General features: G+C 48.9%; 1 protein-coding gene across 2 annotated transcripts; it reads left to right on the plus strand.

Annotated features, from left to right (window-relative positions):
• Positions 1–2,068: 2,068 nt before the first annotated feature.
• GSK3A (glycogen synthase kinase 3 alpha) lies at positions 2,069–20,636 on the plus strand. Of its 2 annotated transcripts, none has more exons than XM_083515550.1 (11): positions 2,069–2,177; positions 4,668–4,855; positions 4,943–5,026; positions 6,130–6,240; positions 10,855–10,985; positions 14,134–14,240; positions 14,874–14,971; positions 16,168–16,263; positions 17,554–17,740; positions 18,864–18,965; positions 19,112–20,636. In XM_083515550.1, the coding sequence occupies exons 1-11, from the start codon at positions 2,150–2,152 to the stop codon at positions 19,186–19,188; spliced, it is 1,209 nt and encodes a 402-aa protein (XP_083371676.1). In that variant the 5' UTR covers positions 2,069–2,149; the 3' UTR covers positions 19,189–20,636. The 2 variants fall into 2 exon arrangements, with proteins under 2 accessions (XP_083371676.1, XP_083371675.1); XM_083515549.1 differs by lacking the exon at positions 2,069–2,177 and adding an exon at positions 2,521–2,974.
• Positions 20,637–21,473: the final 837 nt, after the last annotated feature.

Consider the following 21,473-nt stretch of genomic DNA (forward strand, 5'->3'; position numbering starts at 1 on the left):
CCATCCAGAAACCAATTGCTGGCAAACCGACAGCAGCCTCCAGGGCATGGAATAAAAATATTTTTTGATCTAACTCTTGTGTTGTTTCAAGGTGCATTCAAGTTTCATCTCTCTCTGTCTATATATATGAATCATAAATCATAGAATCATATCTTCTACATTAAGAGAAGCTGGCAGAGGTGGGAGGGTGGGAAGTAGGGAGGTACTGGCCCAGAAATGCCATGGGCACTGATGCCATGGGCACAGTGCTTGGCACTGATTCTGAAATCACCTCTTCCCATCAGCTCCAGCCAGCATGGCCAGCGGTTAACCCTCAATGAATCACAGAATGGTAGAGTTGGAAGGGACCATGAGAGGGTCATCTATTCTAGTCCAACCCCTTGCAATGCTGGAATCTTTTGCCCAACGGGGGGGTTTGACCTCAAACCCACAACCCTGAGATTCTCATTCTCTACCAACTGAGCTATCCCAAGTTATAGTCAACCAACATCCTGGAGGGCAGCTGCCCCCTCCCATATCAATAAAAATACATAGCTAACTGAGGTTCTGTCCCCGCCCCAACAAATGGCCAGCCCCACCCCCCAACAAAAATCCTGGTTATGCCCATAGGGCCCCTGGTCATTATTTATAAATTTGAAACCCCACATGTAGATGTGCATATGCAAAGTTTATGAAAAACTGCACAACTCTTATTCCGCGGGGGAAACAGTAGTGCGCAAGTGGTCACCCTATTTGTTCTTGCCTTCATTAGCTTTGCAGGTGTCCAGTGGGAGAAATATAATATAGCCTGCAACCTGTTTAAATAATTATTTAATAACCTGTTTAAATAATTATTTAGGGGACAAGGGCTCAACAAGAAAGACCTGGTTATGTTTAGAATGATACCGCATAGAGAAATGCTCCCTGATACCAAGATGAGGGAATCCTTTGGAATGCAGATAGAGAGAATTGATAAGAATAATGATCTGTTGTGAACTTGACGGAAGTGTACAATAGATGAGCTTTCCTGTTTTGGCTTATCTTCCTTTTCCTTTTCCTTTTCCTCTTTCCTCTTTTCGTTCCCATAGTTGCTTATGTTCTGTGCCATGTATTTTGATATTTTTTTTGTAGTTTTAAAGTCCCCTGACCATTATTATTATTATTATTGTTATTATTATTAAGGAATTTTCTTTTGTAATTTTGGTTGTCTATATTCATATGTATTTGTTTAAAGCAAAATAAAAGTAATTAATTAAAAAAATAGCCTGCAACCTACACACGGGTTACGTTCCAGGGTTTGTGCCTAAAGTCAAAATCATAAAACTGTAGAGCTGGAAGGGGCCACGAGGGTCATCTAGTCCAACCCCCTGCAACGCAGGAATCCTGCCCACAGTGGTCCCTGGGTGGGCTCGAACCACCAAGCCCTTGCCAAAACCTACTGGGTCCAATGCTGGGTGGGACTGCCAAAGTCATTTCCCCCAGAACCATGCACCCATTCTGCTCCCTTTTATTTCTTTAGCCACGGCCAAAAAAAGCTGAATGTGCGTAAGTTAAATGCATGTTAAGTTATGGGCTTACTTATTGACTGTGCTGCAACTAGCATTTTCCCAGAACCTGTCAGGGTGGAAAAGGCAGTGTATGAATGAATATATAATTAGTTCCCGTGTTTTCCTCCTTGCAAATAACAGTAGAGAAGAGACCCACTCCATTTGCTCTCTGGAAATGCCGAGAAAACTACATTTCCCAAAAAACCCCTACGGGAGACGCGCAGTGCACGCCGGGAGCTACGCCGCTGCCTCAGTGTGGCGCTGAACGACGGGAGGCCTAATGCCAAGGAACCACTCTACACCAAGCGAGAATGGACCGCCCCACCGCATAACGCGCCGGCCTTACAAGAGTGGCGGGCCTGAAAGGCCTCGCGGGCCGTTCCCGAGCCACAGCGGCCTCCCATTGCCAATCGCGGCCCTTCTCGTCGCGGTGCACGATGGGAAGTGTAGTCCGCTAATTGTTGGAAGGACGGGGGGGGGCCCTCCGCCAAACGCGTCACGGGGCGTCCGCGCTGAGCGTATTGGGAAAGCGGCGGCGGGCCTCACCGACGCCGTCTCCCATCGTGCACCGCGCCGCGGCCTGATGAGGCCTCGTTCCGGCTCCATTGGGCTTTGAGGCGATAATGGATATCAGAGCGAGATGGGCGCAAGGTTAAGTCTCTCTTGGTTTTCTGGTGGCCGAGCGACGTCTGCGACACTCCCCGCCCTGCGGCTCTGTATGACCCTCTTGGCTTCCCGTACGGCTTCCTTCCCAGCCTCCCTCTTCGCCTCACAAGAGGGTCATTTTGTTTCCGTCTCCGGATAGGTTAGCCGTCCTCGCGCGGGGGACGCTGGGAAACGCAGTCCATCCATTTCGCTCTGCGTTGAGGAGTCCGGCCGGGCTGTGCGCCGAGTGACTCCATCTCCCGTCCTTCCTCGCGGCGGCCGGCTAGCGGTGCGCTCGGCATCCTGGGACTTGTAGTCCCTTGGCTCTAGCGGGCTGCGGGGCGTTTCGGGCGCAGGGGACTTCATGTCCCAGCATGACCTTCGGCAGGAGGCCGAGTGGCCCGCCTCCGCGGCGCCGCTTGTGGGAAATGGAGTCCCGCCTCCGTTAGCGAGTAGCGAGGCGGATGGTGGCCGGGACTCCATTTCCCATCCGCTCCCGCGACAGGGCCGGGCTGGGCCGGCTCCCGAGCCGCCTCAGACGGAGCCAGCCAGCCAGCGCGGCCCCCCTTCCCTTTTCCCCGGTCCCGGCCTCACCATGAGCAGCGGCAGCGCCGGCTCTTCCCGGCCCCGGACGAGCTCCTTCGCAGACCCGTCAGGCGGGGCTCCCGCCACGGCGCCCGCCGCGCCAGGCCCCACCTCGGGGGCAGCGCCGGGGGGCAAGCCCGGGGGGGCTGCCGGGCCTGGGCCGGGGGGAGGCGGGACCAGCACGGCAGTCGGCTCCTTCCCGGGCCTCAAGCTGGGCCGTAAGTACCGCCTGGGTCGGGGGTGGCAGTGGGGAAGGGGGAGGGGGGGACAAAGAAGGGGTGGGGGAGGGGAAGGGGTGGCTTGAATGAAATCGACCAGAGGAAGAGGAGAAGAGCAGGGGGCTGGGGGAGGGGGAGGTTGGGAAAGGGCGAAAGAAAAGAGGGGTGCTAGGGAAGTGGGGGGAATGGGCGAGAGCTTGGGAGGCGGGGACAAAGGAGGGGGAGATGTGGGGAGAAATGGGACGAGGGGGAATATCTGAGGGTGCTCAGCCTTTGGGGTGGCTGGCATAGGGTGGCAGGGAGGAGTCTCCGAGAGTCACACCTGCTCTTGAGGGTGGTGCCAGTTTTGGGGGTTCCGGAGGTTTAGGCAAAGGGAAGCGGGGTGGGGGGACGGGGGTCCTACTTGCCTCCCTGGGCTCCTTTGGGAGGAAGGGTGGGATATAAGCCTAACCAATGAATGAATAATCGAGGAGGGGGCAGGTTGGTAATGTGCCCCTTAGGTTTGAGGAGGTGTGTGTTTATTTTGGAGGGGTTTGCTAACGGGCACCAGCGCAGGAGAGAGCTGGGTCACTTGGCACCTCAGAGTGGTGGTGCAGAAGAAAAGTTGGCCTGGGTCAGTGCAGGGAGAATCTGCAAGGGCTTGAGGTTCTCAGCTGGTGGGACCAGGGCTCTGGGAAAAAGGCTATTTGAGGTCAGCAGCTGGACGAGTGGTCCCGAATTATACTGGTGACGTCAGGATGAAATCATTGAAGCCTGGAGGTTAGTAAGGGTAGCCAGGGGTGTTCATTTCCATGGGGTTGAAGGAGGCAGCCTGTGACGGCTGCTGGAATTGTCTAAGCTTTCCTTAGCGCCAGTCTGGTGCTGAGATGAGCTAGTTTGCGTAGGAATGACACAGTGCCCTCCAGGAGGGGGTTGCAATGAAAGATGGGCTGGACCATGAAGGGGAGGGAGAAGGACTAATGCTTGGGTGAAAGAGCAAGGAGAATTGGAGCAGGGTCTGGTTGCCTGGTAACAGGCAGTTCAGAATGGGCGTGGCTGTGGCAGCACAGGTAAGGCAGTGCAGGTGTGTGGTTGAAAGATAGTGAGGGGCGGAGGTGTTGGGTGGAGGGAGGCTGAGGCTCGGCTGGACACTGAGAAGGGAAGCAATGTGCAGCATGAAAATTTAGGCTTTTAGGGGCACAATCATAATTCCATCAATTAGCAATGGCACTTTGAGAAGAGTGGGTGTAGACCAAGACCCTTTAAGCCTCCTAATCTCAAAGGATATTTTATGAGTGTTGCTGTCCACCCCCTTTGGATTACCAGTTGGGAAAAGGACAACCACCCCACCTAAAAATCAGGTTTTGGGTATGCAGTTGCTGGTCCCTATTATCAAGTGCTTTGTAAGGTTTAGCTGTAGCATAGGGAGTTACGATGTGACATTTTTTTTGGTTACTCGTTTGGGTTGCCTTAGGAATGTTGTGTGTTCAGCACCAGCTGTTGGGTATGGGTGTGTAGGCCATTGGACTCAGTGATGAAGCAGCTTGGGGGTGCTGAGGGTCACCTAATGGTGTCCTATTTGGAGCATGTTGACATTGTGTTGTGTTGGGGAGGGTGTGGATATGTGTTTGGGGAGCGGAAGTCAAGTGGTGCTTGAGATTTCCGCAGCATCTCAAGCTCTCACCCCTTTTCTCAACCATTCCCCTTCTTCCAGGAGATAGCGGCAAGGTGACCACTGTGGTGGCCACGCCAGGTCAGGGCCCCGACCGCCCCCAAGAAGTTTCGTATTCTGATATCAAGGTCATCGGCAATGGGTCATTTGGGGTCGTCTACCAGGCCCGACTAGCAGATTCCGGGGAGCTGGTTGCTATCAAGAAGGTGCTGCAAGATAAACGCTTCAAGGTGAGTTGAAAGGGAAAGTCTGTCAATGCGTCTTGCTGATTTCGTCACTTGGGATTCTGTAGTTCACCTCGATCATCTTGCTTTCAGAACCGAGAGCTGCAGATCATGAGGAAGCTGGATCACTGCAACATCGTTCGCCTGCGGTATTTCTTCTACTCGAGTGGGGAGAAGGTACGGACAGGGGAAGAAATGGAGAATGGTTTGTTCAGAATGTCTGGCAACATTGGTTCCTATCCATTGGCCACTTTTGCTGGGGCTGATGGGAGTTGGGGGGGGGTGTCCAGCAACATCTAGAGGGCGGCTGATTCCTCACTCCTGAGTTAGGCTGAGAGAGCAGCTGTGTTAAGGCAGCCTTTGCCTAACTGGTTCCCTCCAGATGTTTTGGGCTACAAGTCCCATCAGTCCAAAGGGGGACCAAAGACTATGCTGAGCTCATTCAGCTCTACGGCCAAATGGGAATTTGAAGCTGTGTGTTCTCAGTCCTAGTCTATTTGCTATGCCCTTCCATTCTGGCTCTTTTATACCAGAGGGTCCACTGGGAAAAGGTTTACGGCGAATTTGGATGATTTAGCAGTATGTAGTTCTCATGATTGGCATGATGAAAGCCGCAGTCAGATTGTCGACACTTTGTTCTTACTCTATACAGGATAGTCTTACTCTACTTCGGTAATCCGAAGTGGCAATAGCTGTTAAGTTGTGTTCCTTTGTGCTACTTCCTAAATCCAGGCTTTTGGGGTGCAGGCAAAGCTAACAGTGATAACAAAATTGAGGCTTCTCTTAATTGACCTCTTTGTTTCCAGCCCTTTGGTGTTTTTGCCAAGATCTAATTGAGGCGCATCTCATCAGAGCTCAGCTACAGGATGCGTTTTCATTGCTGGAGCTGAACTCAAGAGCACCTGGAAATAGCAGAATGCCTTTGAGCATAAATACGCAGCACTTAACTGCTGAGGAAGCAACAGCTGCCCTCTCTGCACCTGGGACTTGAGTTCTGCCTTCCAGATAAGCGGGAGTATGCAACACATTTCTCTTTTTTTAAATTAAGCCCTCATTTTTCCTGTTGCGCTTCTATCCTTTACTGCTGCAACCATATGAGCTCTTTATGTAAAAGTCCTTTTATATTATATGAGAGTCTGTATATCTTTTCGAGATGAAAGCTGGGGTTGGGGCAGTCCTAACAGGTGCATCTTCCAGGTTCTATGTTGCCCACTGCCATTTGTACGGTGGAGTTGGTCTGGAGGTTCCCTCACTTCCCTCTTCTTCGCAATCTGTTGCAGAAGGATGAAGTTTATCTTAATTTAGTCCTGGACTTCGTGCCCGAGACGGTCTATCGCGTGGCCCGGCACTTCACCAAAGCCAAACAGACCATCCCTGTCATCTATGTAAAGGTGAGTGTCACTCCTGCTTCAAAATGTTCCGTGCCCGAGAAGACGGTGCCACCCAGGACCACATTTGCACATTGCAATGAACCATGCCTTGCTCTCTCTTCCCTCCTTGCCTAGCAAGAGTTAGAAGAGCAAAACACCATCCCGGACTTAGCATTGCGTCTGAACTCGGGGTTGTTTTGCTCAAACTACGATCGGGAACCCAAGGACGAACGTTTGCTTTACGTTTTGGGAGGAACCAGCTGAATCAGGCCAAAGGCCTATTTTGCTGGGCGCTCCATTCTCACAGGGGCCAACCAGATAGGAAAGCCTGCAAGCAGGACTTCCCAGCTGTGATTCCCAGCAGCTGATATTCAGAGGCGCAATGCCTCCGGCCGCTGAGGTAGAACATAAAACTGATTCAGCTGCCACATTATAACCCCACCGCATCTGTAAGAACTTGATCGTTTAGTGTGGCAACACCAACACGTTGGAACTATTGATTTTCGGCAGGTGCCTTCGTTGTATTCTTTTCAGTGCCTGCTGAAGGCATCCTTATTTAGATAAGCCTGCCCAGATGTTTAGAAAGTTTGCATGAGTTTTAAATTGTTTTAGTCTATTCTATCGTGGCTTTAACCTTCTGTGTGTTTTAAATTATGGTTATAAATCTTTTAGTGACAATTTTATTGTTTCAATTTTTTTTGAGGTTTTCTTTCTATAATCAAGTGGTATATAATTTTTATGAACTAAATAAATAAGCAGTCATCGTAGCTAGTCCTCCGTGGAGTTGCCTAGAGCCCTGTGGTTCTTGGATGAAGGGTGGTGTATAAATTTAATACATAATAGTAACTATTATTATTATTAATTAAAAACTAGCTTAATTGAAAGTTGAGGTTTCCTGGAAGCAGGAGTTGAGTCCCCATAATGTCATATTTTGCGTGCTGTACAACAACAGCACATGCAGAGTCCTGGGTGTAATGAATGCTTCTGAAGTTATGGCTGCGATGCAGACAGACGGGCCCCTGGGCCCATTATGGAGCTGCTGGTTTCAGCAAAGACGTCCTGGAAAGATGGCAACAGCCAGAAGGCTTCTTGTGCCCTCTACATCCTTTGAAGGGGCAAGAGCCCCCCATGCGTTCCCATTTTAATGCGTACAATCGGAAGGCTCTTTCTTGCCTCCTCGGGTATTAATAAAGTCGATTGGGATCTCCCATCATTTTTGAAAGGTTTATTTGAGTAGCGCGGATCGAGAACGTGCACCTTCATTGAGTTTGGAATCAAACACCACTATTTTAAAATTAAATATCCCTGTTGGAAAGGGATGATGAAAATATTATTTTAATTTATCGCCTGCCTTTCACCCCAAGGTTAGCTTGTAAGGAAAAATAAATGTTGGGACCTACCCTCTTCTCTGATTTTAAATATTGCATGTTATGTAGCAGGTGTGTGGGACCTTGGGGCCTTCGGATGCTATTGCATTACAACTTCCTTCATCTGTAGCCATTTGCCATGCTTGCTAGAGCTGATAGGAGTTACAGTTCATCAACACTGAACGACCGAAGGTTTCCCCCTACTTCTTATATAGGAAAGGGAAAAACCACTTTGCTAACATCCACTGATCCCAGTTTCCATCAGCCCTAGCCAGGCGGCCAGTGGTTAGGGATGATTGACATTATAGTTCAGGTTTTTTTTATTTAAGTGAAAGGGCTTTTAAGTAGTGCTGTGCTCTTTTTACTATCTAAATTTTAATAGATCTGTTTTATATTGTTTTAATACTATTATAGTCTTAATTGCTTTTTAACTAGTACCTTTTATACATTCTTCACCTTCTGTGTTTTATGTGATGTTTTAATTTGTGTAAGCTTCCTTGAGTCCTGGTCTGGGGAAAAAGGAGGGATGCAAATAAACATAATAATAGTCCAGAAACATCTGGAGGGTTAAAGGCTCCCCAGCCCTTCCCTGGGGCACTCGTTTTGCCCCTTCCCAATCACAGCTATCTTTTCTCCTCCTTTTGCTAACCTTTCTGAGTGAATGGCGTGAGGTTTTCATTTTTCATTTAATACTTTCTTACTTGCCCTTTCCCGCAAGGTCCTAGGATGGGTTACAATGATAGGATATGCAATTTGTAAAAACAAAAAAATCACTATCACTATAAAGCATGAAAAGTTGTTCCAAATGGAACAGGATAACAGACATTTTTGTCTCTAGCTAATTTTGAGACTCCCATTAACTATTTTGCATTTCTAAAATACTTTATGTGTACATTCATATAAAGCTGTCTCATACTGAGTGCAGCTACGGGTCCCTGTAGCCCAGTATTATCTTGTCTGACTGGCAGTAGCTCCCTGGGGTCTTTGAGGGCAGAGAAGAGTCTTTTTCTGCTCCTCCTGATGGGATGTGCTGTGAATGGTACCTTGTCTTTGTGCGGTTCGTCTGCTGGTGGGGTTTCCCTATTAATAGTGAATAACATCTCTGCTTAAGGATCTGTACTGACCTATAAAATATATCTTAAACATCAATAGACTTCTCTTCCTGATCACACCCCTTTTCTCCGTTAATTTTGAATTTTAATGGCACTTCCAGTCCTTTTGAAGTTTCTCCATAGATGAGGTTTCTGTGGTTCTGTTTTCTTCGATTACTGCTGATTTTGTTTTGTTGGTTTTACTTCTCTTGCAGTTTCTGTTTTTATTTGGAAGCAGCCCTGAGTTTGATTTTCTTGTATCCTAGAAAGGCTGTGTGTAAATAAAATTGGTGACATGCCACAAGTCACTGTAGCTTTTCTGATTGTAAAGGTAAAGGTACCCCGACCATTAGGTCGAGTCGCGGTCGACTCTGGGGTTGCGCGCTCATCTCGCTCTATAGGCCGAGGGAGCCGGCGTTTGTCCGCAGACAGCTTCCGGGTCATGTGGCCAGCATAACTAAGCTGCTTCTGGCGAACCAGAGCAGCGCACGGAAATGCTGTTTACCTTCCTGCTGGAGCGGTACCTATTTATCTACTTGCACTTTGACGTGCTCTTGAACTGCTAGGTGGGCAGGAGCAGGGACTGAGCAATGGGAGCTCACCCCGTCGCGGGGATTTGAACTGCTGACCTTCTGCTCGACAAGCCCTAGGCTCTGTGGTTTAGACCACAGCGCCACCTGCGTCCCTTTTTCTGATAGTAGGGAATCCTAATAGGAATGGGAAGGTTGGGTCAGACCAGTGACGCATTTTTTCGCCCAACAGTGGCTAAACTGAGGTTCATGGTTCTGATGTGGCAGTGATGCCCATTTGTGTTGTTGAACCACGGTAGCTGGGAGTTAGAGGTATATTGTAGTTGAACGTGGAGATATGGAGTTGTGGCAGAAGGCTCTTTAAGCCGCCAGAGGCCCCAGTGAACAGAAAGGTGGAGGGGGATGTGATTTTGTTGATTTCCCCTCATGCTCCCTCTTCAAATCTCCTCCAGTGGGTTGGGGGACCCTTTGAACAGTGTGGAAGATGGCACTGGAGCTGCAGGAAAAAGTGAAAATTTACATAAATCACCTCTGCGCCCCCCTTTCCCATTCACAGAAGCTTCCGCTGGATCAAAGAGCCTTTCCACAGTTGGATACAACCCAGTGCTAATTAGTTCGTGTGGATGACAGCCACTGATGAGAATCTTATGCATTTGCAGAGTGCCGCTGTTCAGGGCAAATGCAGGCAAAATAAAGAATGTCCCTGTGCCACAGTCTATTTTGCACTGAGGTTTCTAACCCGCTCTCCCCACCCCAACAACGCAGATGCTCAAAGCGGCTAACAAAATGCAGGCAAAATAAAAATAAAATATCAGGATAACAGCAGTCCAAATAGATGCATAACTACAACACACCAGAAACAGAATTTTAAAGAAAACGCCGAGCTTTTGGTGGTTGCTGCCAGAAGACGGCTGTTTGGTAATCAATATGTGAACTCTGGCCTTCTTGAATGGGATACGTGTGTGTGCCTGTCCTCTTTGAGTTTTTCCTCTCCTCTTAGGCTTCTCTATCTGGCCTGCTTTCTTTCCCCCTGAGACTGCTCCCTCTGTTGGCCTTCCCAGACATCTGTTTTCACCTCTGCTGGACATTGGCCTTTTACACACACACACACACACACACACACACACACACACGGCTTTCTGAGATTCTCTGATTAGCCTTCAGTTTAGTATCGGAGCAGTTTAGCAAATGGCAGCAGGACAGTCTTCTCTTTCTGAGCCCTCTGTGACATTAAGGAAGCCCCATGGGCTGCGCCGCCACCGTAAATCTTTTAGTTCAAGGATGGAGAACCTGTGGCTGCCTCCAGGTGTTGCTGGACTACAACTCCCATCATCCATGGCCATGGGAGCAGGCCAGCTTGGGCTGATGGGAGTTGGAGTCCAGCAACATCTGACGGTGGCCACATCCATAGGGTTCCCATCTTTGGCTCCAAAGTCACATGCTGACAGCCATTGCATCATCCATGGCATTAAACTCCATCGGTTGGTTATACGTTGAGCCTAAAGTGCTTTCCCTTGCTTGCATTTTTAACTTGCTGCATCCCCACCCATGACTGAACCAAGGTCTCTGAGTGAAACACCTCTGTACGCATTATATCATTTAAGTTACTGTTTTAACCTAAATGTCGTCTCCCTCTCCCCCAACCAGGTGTACATGTACCAGCTGTTCCGCAGTCTTGCTTACATCCATTCTCAAGGCGTGTGTCATCGGGACATCAAACCCCAGAACCTACTGGTGGACCCCGACACAGCAGTACTGAAGCTTTGTGACTTTGGCAGGTGAGAGAGGCACGGAAGTGGCTGTTCCCAGCACACACTGCCCCGTAGAATGGACTTCGGCTCTTGTGTGATGGATTTACAAAACACCCTGGTGCTCCAAATACACAAGTAGACTTGTTTCTGTCCATGACCCATAATTTGCTCAAAATATTCAGCCAAAGGTTTGCTTGGTTATTTCATACCCATATGTGCGACTCTACTTCTGCCGCCTCTCATGCCTCCTTTTCCCCTGTTGCATAGCTCCATCATTCTACAGGCCTCAGATGTCAATAATAATAATAATAATAATAATAATAATAATAATAATAATAATGCATTTATTTATACCCCGCCCATCTCGCTGGGTTTCCCCAGCCACTCTGGGTGGCTTTCAACAAAAAAATTAAAAATACAATAAAACATCAGATATTAAAATGAGGCTTCTCCACCAATTCCTTCCTTCCTTCCTTCCTTCCTTCCTTCCTTCCTTCCTTCCTTCCTTCCTTCCTTCCTTTCTTCCCAATGCTTTCCCTTCACATTTTTGACCGACCTTTTCCCTTCAGGAGTTTGACCACCCTGTGACATCTCAGGGTGGAAATGGAGACTCGTAGGCTCCAGTCTTTAATCAACAAAGGCTGCAGCTGGCTGACATAGTGAGTTGGGTTTCTGAGTTCAGGGTGCAGGTTTACATACAATTTTGTGTGTTTTGTGCAAGGTAGATTTGATTTAAATCAGTAGTCGGTAAGACTTGATTTAAATCATTTTTTTACAGAAAGACTCATTCTTGCTGGTATAATATTAACATTTACAACCATATGAAGGTTTCATTTTTGGAATAATAAATTTTCAGAGTAGTTTTTACAGTTATATAAAAAACTGCTGATTTGGTTATACTATTAGAAATACATAGACAGATAATTATGAAATTATTGTGAGGTTTAATAAGTTAACTTTCTATTTGGACAACTTTCTTCTGCTGTACTTTATTGGAAGGAGGAAAATAACCATTTCCTTAATAAAAAATTTTTAAAAATTATTTAACTAAAACAATAACATAGCATATGTATCCGTGTTTGTTAACTGATGTGGTTAAACATTTTTTTAAAAAACCCCAAACCTTAGACTGACAAACTTAAAACAAATCCTTATTTCCTGATGAATAATCTTTGGACTGTAATGTAACTTAAATAGAAAACTATCTTTAAAAAGATTTTTCCTACAAAAGCATTTTATTTTAAAAAAATCCAATTTAAATTTAAAAAACACACTGATTTTATTTTATTTTTTTTAAAAAATTGATTTTTATCCACCCTGGTTTTGCGGTCATAGACCATCTTTTTCCTCCCTTCCCTTTCATATTACAATGACTGGCAGCTTACCTTGCAGTCGGCGAACTTCATGCTGCTTTCATAACTCACTGAAGCAGCTACTTGGTGTTGTTTTATGCTGGTAGACCTTTTTATGGGTAACATCTTAAACCTGCTTTGGGTCCCTGCCTCTCTCATCCTCATCAGCCCTCTGAGAAGGAGAGAGAGAGAGGAATAGCCAGCCCAAGGTCACCAGTGGCAATTTGAACTTGGGTCTTCCCATTCCTAGTCCAGCACTTTAATTATTACACTATGCAAGCTGTTCGGTTAATTCATTTAATTGATGAACTAGTGACTTCAGCAGGTGGTTATTAAAAAGTCCTTAATCAAAGAGTAGACTTACTTGAGCTATACGCTGTATACAGGAGAGTCTGACTAAATATTCGGAAAAACTTTCTGACAGAGCAGTTCAGCGGTGGAACAGACACCAACGAGAGGTTCTAGACTCTCCTTCCTTTGGAGGTTAATTTTAAGCAGAGGTTGGATGGCCATCTGCCATGGATGCTTAAGCTAAAATTCCTGCATTGCAGGGGCTTGGAGTAGATGGCCCTTTGGTCCCTTCCAGCTGTAAGATTCTATGATCCTCACAACAATCCTGTGAGGGTAGGTTAGGCTGAAAGAGGGAGAAAGTGCAGCTGGTTGAAAGGTCACTCACTGAGCTTCAAGGCTGAGGAGGCGTTTGACCCCAGGTCTCTTAGTCTGACACTATACAGTGGTGCCCCGCAAGACGAATGCCTCGCAAGACGGAAAACTCGCTAGACGAAAGAGTTTTCCGTTTTGGAGGTGCTTCGCAAAACGAATCTCCTATGGGCTTGCTTCACAAGACGAAAATGTCTTGCGAGTTCCTGCGGGTTTTTTTTCCTCCCCCCCTTTTTCTAAGCCGCTAAGCCGCTTATCAGCTGAGCCGATAAGCCGCTAATAGCACTAATCCGCTAATCCATCAATGGGCTTGCTTCGCAAGACGAAAAAACCGCTAGACGAAGAGAATCACAGAACGGATTCTTTTCGTCTTGCGAGGCACCACTGTACAGTGGTACCTTGGGTTACAGACGCTTCAGGTTACACACTCCGCTAACCCAGAAATAGTACCTCGGGTTAAGAACTTTGCTTCAGGATGAGAACAGAAATCGCACAGCGGTGGCCCAGCGGCAGCGGGAGGCCCCCTTAGCACCTGAAGCGGTGCTTCAGGTTAAGAACAGTTTCAGGTTAAGAACGGACCTCCGGAACGAATTAAGTTCTTAACCAGAGGTACCACCGTAACTCAGTTCTCAAAGGATGTGATGTGCCACACTGATGTGGCAGGAGACGATAGTAAATGTGGTGGGAAGATTCAAGGACAGTCAAAAGAAACATTCAAACATTTCAGTGTAGTACAGTCATACCTCAGGTTACAGATGCTTCAGGTTGCGTTTTTTCGGGTTACGGACCGCCGAAACCCGGAAGTACTGGAACGGGTTACTTCCGGGTTTCGGCAGTCACACAGCGCCGTTGCAGATTGCGAACGCTGTGGGTTGCGAACATGCATCCTGCATGGATCACGCTCGCAACCTGAGCATCCACAGTATCTTTCTTTTCTCTTTTTGCAGAATACACGTAGATATCTTTTCACAATGAGAGCAGGAGCATCATGTGATGTTGAGGAGAATCCTAGTTGTGTTTTCCAGTATATTTCTTCTCAGTGGCACAAGCAAAGTTTTATTCTGAAAGAATGGCCCATAGAAAAAAGTTTGAGAACCACTGCTCTAACTGCCGCACCACACTGTTTTTATCACAGCCATCCATACTCTTGTTTCTCTCTTCAGTGCAAAGCAGTTGGTGCGAGGAGAACCCAACGTTTCCTACATCTGTTCTCGCTACTATCGTGCTCCCGAGCTCATCTTTGGAGCCACAGACTACACCTCAAACATAGGTGAGTGCCTGACTCCACCCTTGCATCTTGCATCTCTGTGGGGTTCAGACGCCTCTGCAGAGTGAATGTCCTCTCATTGTAACAAGTGAGTGGGACCTGGTGGCTGACGGAAGAAAGCTTTCCTGAATTCTGTAATGCCCCGAAGAGGTGGATGCCTGAAACGTCATCCATTGTGAGATGCAGTACGTCCCAGCTGACATTATGTCGTGAAGCAGGGATGGGGAGTATCTGGCTCAGCAGATGTTGTTGGACTCCCCACCCCATCAGCCTCAGAGGTTGTGGTACAAGAACATCTGGAGGACCAGAAGTTATCCATCCTTGCTATAAGGAAGCTGCCTTCCAGAGTCTGCACCATCTAGCTCATTGCTGCCAACCCTGACTGGCAGTGGTTCTCCAGAGTTTCAGACAAAATACTCTTACTAGCTGGACTGGAGATGCTGGAGGATCTGATCTGGGTCCCTTCCACATGCGGAGTTTGTACTCTACTTCTGATCTGTGGCAGGAGTCTCTTCTCTCCTCTGCCCACCCACTGCTAAAAGGAGAAAGTTGAGGACTTCCACTTCTAGGCATGGGGTGCTGCTTCCCTCCCAGGAGGCCAGCTTTCAATGAAGTCCCCATCTGCTTCCTTCCTAGATATCTGGTCTGCTGGCTGTGTGCTGGCAGAGCTGCTTCTGGGGCAGCCTATATTTCCTGGGGACAGTGGAGTGGATCAGCTGGTGGAGATCATCAAGGTAACAAATTGATCATTTACTCTTTCTCGCTGGGCCACTCCAGCTCAAGTATTCAAATAAACACTCTTGTGGGCTCCCTCGGTGTTTTTCAAACATCCTACTCTTGCCTGGTGAACCCTGTGCATTCTAAATGAATTCTGGTGTGCCCCTGCTTGGTTCGTGTGGGTTGTAGTCACACACCTCACCTTCATGCACAACCAATGTGACAGAAGACAGGTGATGGTGCACAATATGTATTGGGGGTGGGGGAAGCGGTTATCTCCCCTTGCTGATCTTATCAATGAGGAGCCACTGAAAAGAACTTGAACCCCATCCAGAACACAGCTTGAAGGCCACTGGCGTACTCTTTCCTATGCTATAAAATGGACATACCTGCTTAGAAAGGGTTTGGTACATCAAACAGAGGACTATGGGTCATCCTTCCCTTCGTGACAGGAGCAAGCCAGCAGTAAATCACACCGAGCAAGTTGGAGTTAACTCTTTACTAGTGAGAACAGGATCTGCACAGGCGTGTCAGGCCTAATGAGCGCAGCAACTCATCTCTGGCAGTCTTGCCCCATGAAGCCATTGCTGAGACTGAAGGTCCCTGCCTCCCCACAGCTGCCTAGGTTCCCTCCTCACTAGGGTTTCCCCCAAGCAATCTGAGACTGCACCTGTGTGAAGCTAACTTCTCCGCCCTCTTCATGCCTCTCCTGGTTCTGGGAGACGAGGGAGGGGAGCTAGTTTCAGCGGGAGGGAGAAACACCTCTGCCTCTTCCCCAACTGGACTCCTCTCTGCCTCTTGGCCTCCCTCTTCTGCTTCAGATTCTGCACTTGTCTCTGCCACAGACTCTCCCTGCTCACTAAAGCCTGTTACCTCTTCAGCTTCTGACACCTCCTCTTCCCAGTCTTCTCCCTTTTCTCCCTGATCACTCATCATTGTCCCACCACCACTACTCACCAGTTTCTGAGCCTTCTTCCTTTGGGGTTTCCCCAGCTGGTTCCTCCCACCATCCCTCTGTGTCCAACCAGTCTGTGACCCTTCATTTGGACAGAATTCCTCCCATCCCATCGAGATGCCAGTAAGACATTGTGGGTAGGGGAGGAGAACTGAGAAGTCACCCCGACATGCTTTGTGACTAAAATACATTTCCCTTCTGTGACTGTTGAGTGTGACATTCCCCCCCTCTTCTTTCTCTCTTTCCCACCCCACAAAGGTGTTGGGGACACCAACGCGAGAACAGATCCGAGAGATGAATCCCAACTATACGGAGTTCAAGTTCCCCCAGATTAAAGCACACCCCTGGATAAAGGTAAAGATGATGGGGGAAATGCCGGGGTAGGTGGAGGTTGCTGTTGTCCTCTGCTCAAAGTGCTGGGAGGCTCTTGCACAGGCTTAGGGAATGGCATCTACTACTCTGGATCCCTGTCTCCCTACTCCACACCCAGTGGGCCAAGTTGGGCAGGTGGGTGGGGCTGCCCACTTGTCAATCAGCTGCCATCACAACAGCATCAGGTGATTCCCACCCCGCTGCACAGAGCACCATTCTCTGCAGGCCCCAGCAGCCGGCCAATTGGCAGTGCCTGCAAACCTCCTTTTGGTGCAGCTATACCTTTACCTGCCCCACACTTGACGCTGCATAATGCTGGGTGTAGTGCAGGTGGGCCCAGTTAGGCCTGAGGCTTCCCCACGGCTGCTCAAGGGTATCATTAGAGAGGGACAGTTGGGGGAGTTTTAGCTGCTTGGGGAGGCTGCAGCACAGGTTTCGCTCTCCGTTACCCTGTACGTTCCAGAGGCTCCTCTTAATTGCTTGTCGTTGATAACTTGAACCCATCAGTTAGGGTCTTAGCCTTGTGAAGCAGCAGGAGAAAAAAAATCATTCCATCTATGTCAGTGTTTCCCAAACTCGGGTCTCCCACCTGTTTTTGGACTACAGCTTGGGAACTCTAGTCCCAAAACAGCTGGAGATCCAAGTTTGGGGAACACTGCTATGTGACAGCAAACACCGTATTTTTCCGTCTATAAGACGCCCCCACGTATAAGACGCCCCCTATTTTGGGGACTCAGATTTAAGAAAATGGGGGGAGATGTATCTGTGTATAAGACGCCCCCTAATTTATGACATTATTTTTTAGGGGGAAAGCCTACGTCTTATACATGGAAAAATATGGTATTTACATATATATCCCACCATTCTTTATGAAGAGCTCAGGATGCCAAAAAAGGTCTTTATCCTTACAGCCAACCTGTGAAGTAGGTTAGAGAGCGAGGGAGAGAACCAGAGCGATCCTGGTGCAAGGTCACCTGATTACCTTCAAGACTGGACAGGAGCTCGAGCTCCGCTATCCCTAGACCGGCTACATAACTCTAGCCACTATGTCGTGCTGTCTTTGAGAGCGCACACTACCCTCTTCAAGACTTTTACCGGGGACTCCGGCAGTTCTCTGCTTAAAAGTCATTGGCCGTGATAAAGGTGGGCATATTGCAGAAAATGCACATGTGAAACTTGTTCCTTTGCATGCAACTCAAGTAGCATTTTTCAAGTGGACGGGGAGTGGAGCTGCATTGCATTGTGGATGACCTCTGGTGCCCCCCATGCCAGGTGTTCAAGCCCCGCACGCCGCTGGAGGCCATCTCGCTGTGCAGCCGGCTGCTGGAGTACACGCCCGCCACCCGCCTCTCCCCACTGGAGGCTTGCGCCAACAGCTTCTTCGATGAGCTGCGCGAGCCCAATGCTCGGCTGCCCAACGGCCGCGACCTGCCCCCCCTCTTCAACTTCAGCCCTGTGGGTAAGTGGTTGGCATCTTGGAAAGCAGGCAGAGCGGTGGGGCCGAGGGGGGTGTCAGGCAGGGGGGGGGCCTATTGTCAGGGTCCTCGAGGAAGCACAAAACATTTGCTAGAGAAGACTTTGGTGCAGGTTAAATTCCATCCCCAGATGTGGCCTCACTGGGCCAGGAATTGAGTGGATGCTTTTGAATGTTGATTATTCAGTTTACTCTGCTACTCCACAGTGTTTCTTTTGCTGCTTCATTGTCTTCATCATTTTGGGTCCTTGTTATCCTTGCTTATGGGTCAGTAATGTAAAGCTCATCCCCCAAGATGGTTGTTGGCAATGGAGTGTGCCTCCGGGGGTGAAGTCAAATCACTGTGTTAGCAGCACCAACGTGACCTCCCTGGGGTGCAACCCTGAGCAGTGTGCATGGAGGTCTTGGACTGCCCAGGCGATAAGACCCCCTTCTCAGCCTCGCTGATGTGTTCCAAAAGAAAGCAGAGCAATGTTTGGCACCTGCTTGGTTGCTGGAAAGAGTTGTACAAGGTGCTATCCAACAGCCTTAGGGACTCCGCTCCAGATTTGTGCAGACTTTTTCTTCTTCTTAAGATATCCTGTGAGGCAGCAAAGGTTTACGATCAGAGTTCCCTTCTCCTAGATGGGCTCCCTTCCCAGGTTGACAAGCCCCATCTGCCCCTCACTTCCCTTTACAGCACATATAGAAACCACCTTCTTGAGTGTTGGACCCACGATTGTTCCACTCTGCCTGTTCCCTAACTCACTGAGGGCTTGAGACTCAGTGCCATGTCGTATTCCATGTATTCTCCACAGTGGAGGTAGCTAACCTGTCCCTACTCCCAGTGTCTTCCCACACCAATATTGGATTAGTGACGTGGTTAATAATTCTGTGGGCCTCAGCGAGCTTTCTCCCATTTTGTATTAACTGTTTGATCAGAACTTTAAGAAGAACCTCTCAAGCTCAACCCTCTTAACCATTCGGAACCTCTGGAAAATATCTGAAACCCCCACCCTATTTTTTTTCTTGTAATTTTGGGCTAGAACTCACTTCATCCAGATGCATGAAGAATGATCATTCCTTGACAGATACCTGTGTGGCTGATCCAGTCTCTCTTCCCTTGCAGAGCTATCCATCCAGCCAGGGTTGAACACAAACCTCATTCCACCACACATTCGATCCCAGGCCAGCTCGGTGGGAAGTGTGCCTGGCTCCACAACTTCGCACAGTGAGTGCCTTCATCCTCTTGAGATTTAGCGCGAGAGCAATCATGGGCTTGGGTGGGTTGCTCCTTTCAGGGGCGAATGATGCATTCTGGGAACGGAGTAGAGGGTTCAGTATAACGCCTGAGGCCTTTCCTTTCTCTCTTTGCAGGTGAGGGGAGAATGGGAACCGACAGGAGCCAGGTGACGCCCGGGGACGGAGCAGGACCCATCGCCAACACATCCTGAGGGGCTGCTGGGCCGGGGGGCAGGTCCCCTCCACTTACCCCCTACCCTCCAGGCCACCCACATGGACTTCTCTGAACTGTGAACGTGGGGTGGGGGGTGGGGAAGCAACGGTGTGGCCTGGGGGATCATGTGGAGCTTGCCTCCCGTTGGCCAGTGGGGAGGCCAATCGGAGACGAGACGGCCACGGGGAGGGGGAGGGGCGGAATTCCCTGTCTCCCTGCATCACTTCGCGGTTCCCTCCCATGTTGTCCCATGATGCCTCGGCACGGGGAGAGGGCAGAAAAAAATCCCATGGCTTAAGGGCTCCCTTTTTCAAAAGCGGTCAAGGTTGGTGCCTCTGGGGAGGGGGAGAGACCCAAGAGCTGCCACCCCACCCCCATTTCTCCCCTCCCCTCCCACCTTTCCCAAGGATGGCCCAGTTCGATTTTAACTTGCTCTTGTTTTTAACATCCCCGAGGGATACAAAAAATGTTTTATTTCCAGTCTCATGTCACCCACGCTCTCCGAAGTCCAACCCTGTGGCCCCCTCACACCGGTCTGGTCCCTCACTGGGTGTCCCTCTCCCACCCCAGACCTGTCTGCCTCTGAAACACGGATGCTGTATTTTTAAGCGGGTCAGTCTTTCCCCCCCTTTTTGTTTTCTTATTAACCCCAATGAAATTCAACTTGTCACTTTCAGGTGGGGAATTAGGACCGTTCCCCTTCCCTGAAAGGCCTCCCTCCCCTCCTCATTTTGCTGGCTGTGCCTCCACCACAATCTCTTAATGGGAACAAGAAACTCCTATCCCCCTTGCCTTGGACTGTGAGGGGGGCACGGCCAACTGCACCTTCCTCTTCCAACCCTCCCATATGTCATGGCACCAGGATTTCTTGTGGGAAATCCTCCCCCCTCCCTCCCTTGCCCTCAGTACAGGCTGGCGTTGGGAGCTGTTCCTTCCCCAGGCAGGTGGATAAATTTACAGCAGAGCTTGCTCTGAGTTTCAGCCGTGTCTGCTCCCCAGCACCGCAAATCAGTGATGTGGGTGGATGAGGGGGGGATGTTCTCTCAAAGCGGGTGGGAGGGGAGGGAAGGAGAAGACAAGTTTTAATTCCATGCCCTTTCCCTCTCCTGCTGTAAATACATCTCTTCTTCCCCCATCCCTCTCCCTCAGTGGCTTCCTTTCACCATTCTCCCTGTAAATAGATTATAATTTTTTTTTCTTAATGCAACGTTGCAATGATTGCCCCAAACCCCATTTCCCTCTCCATCTTCAGATCGCTCTAGGATTGAAGGTCCCCCCCCTGGGGAGCCAGGGTGCAGCCTGTGGATAAATTCCCCCCACCTCCCCATGCCCATTCCTCATCACTGCCCCCCCTCCCTTCCAACATTGTGTGTTAGTTTCTTTCTTAGGTTTTTTGGCTGTGTACAGACATCCGGTTCAATAAATTATTGGCATGAACGGAAAGAACGGCATGGAGCTCCTTATTATGGGTTGGGACAGGGGAGGGTCTTGGCAGTGTGGATGAGCTGGGAAAGGCAGCAGGGTGAAGCCACTGACAAGGAGGGAGATTCTTGGTGGTTAAAAGTTGGGTGCTGCCAACCAGGGGCTTCCAAGCTTACTTTCATACGACCACGGCTTCCCTATGCCCTTAAGGTAGGGACCAAGAATTGTGTGCCATAAGCATGGAAGTAAAGCAGGCTTTGGTAACTAAAGCTCCATTGTCAATAAGCGTTGGACGTCGCATCATAGAAATGTAGAGTTCGAAGGGACCGCAAGGGTCATTTAGTCAAACCCCCTGCAATGCAGGAACCCACAACCCTGAAATTAAGAGTCTCATGCTCTGCCAGCTGAGCATACAGAGCAATTTCCACACAAGACTTGCAAAGGCAGCACTGTTTTTGTTCAGTGTTGTGCATGTGCTCTGGACCCAGGAGTAGGCACTTCACTATCCTTGCACATGATGACCCATGCTTTAAGCATTCCCACTAGTTAAACTTAAAGCAATTTCTTCACTGATGTACGCAAGGAGCATTTGTGTTTCCTCAAAACTCCAAATCCTTTTTGTAGCTTGTTTCTCATGACACTATTCCCTCAGGGTGAAATCAGAAGCCTTAAGCTTGCATGCTGCACTCCCATTGCAGAGAACCCTGAAGGACCAAACAGCAAGATTCTGTAATTACTTGAGTTGTGGCTTCTGCCCAGTCTTTGAGCACCGAAGCCCAGGGATTAACTCAAGTTCAAAGAACAATGCAGTTTCCTGATTTTGTTGCTGATGTCTCCCATGAGGGAAGTGAGCACAGGGGC

Source organism: Podarcis liolepis, assembly GCF_965112155.1.
Source record: "Podarcis liolepis genome assembly, chromosome: 7".
NCBI lineage: Eukaryota > Metazoa > Chordata > Lepidosauria > Squamata > Lacertidae > Podarcis > Podarcis liolepis.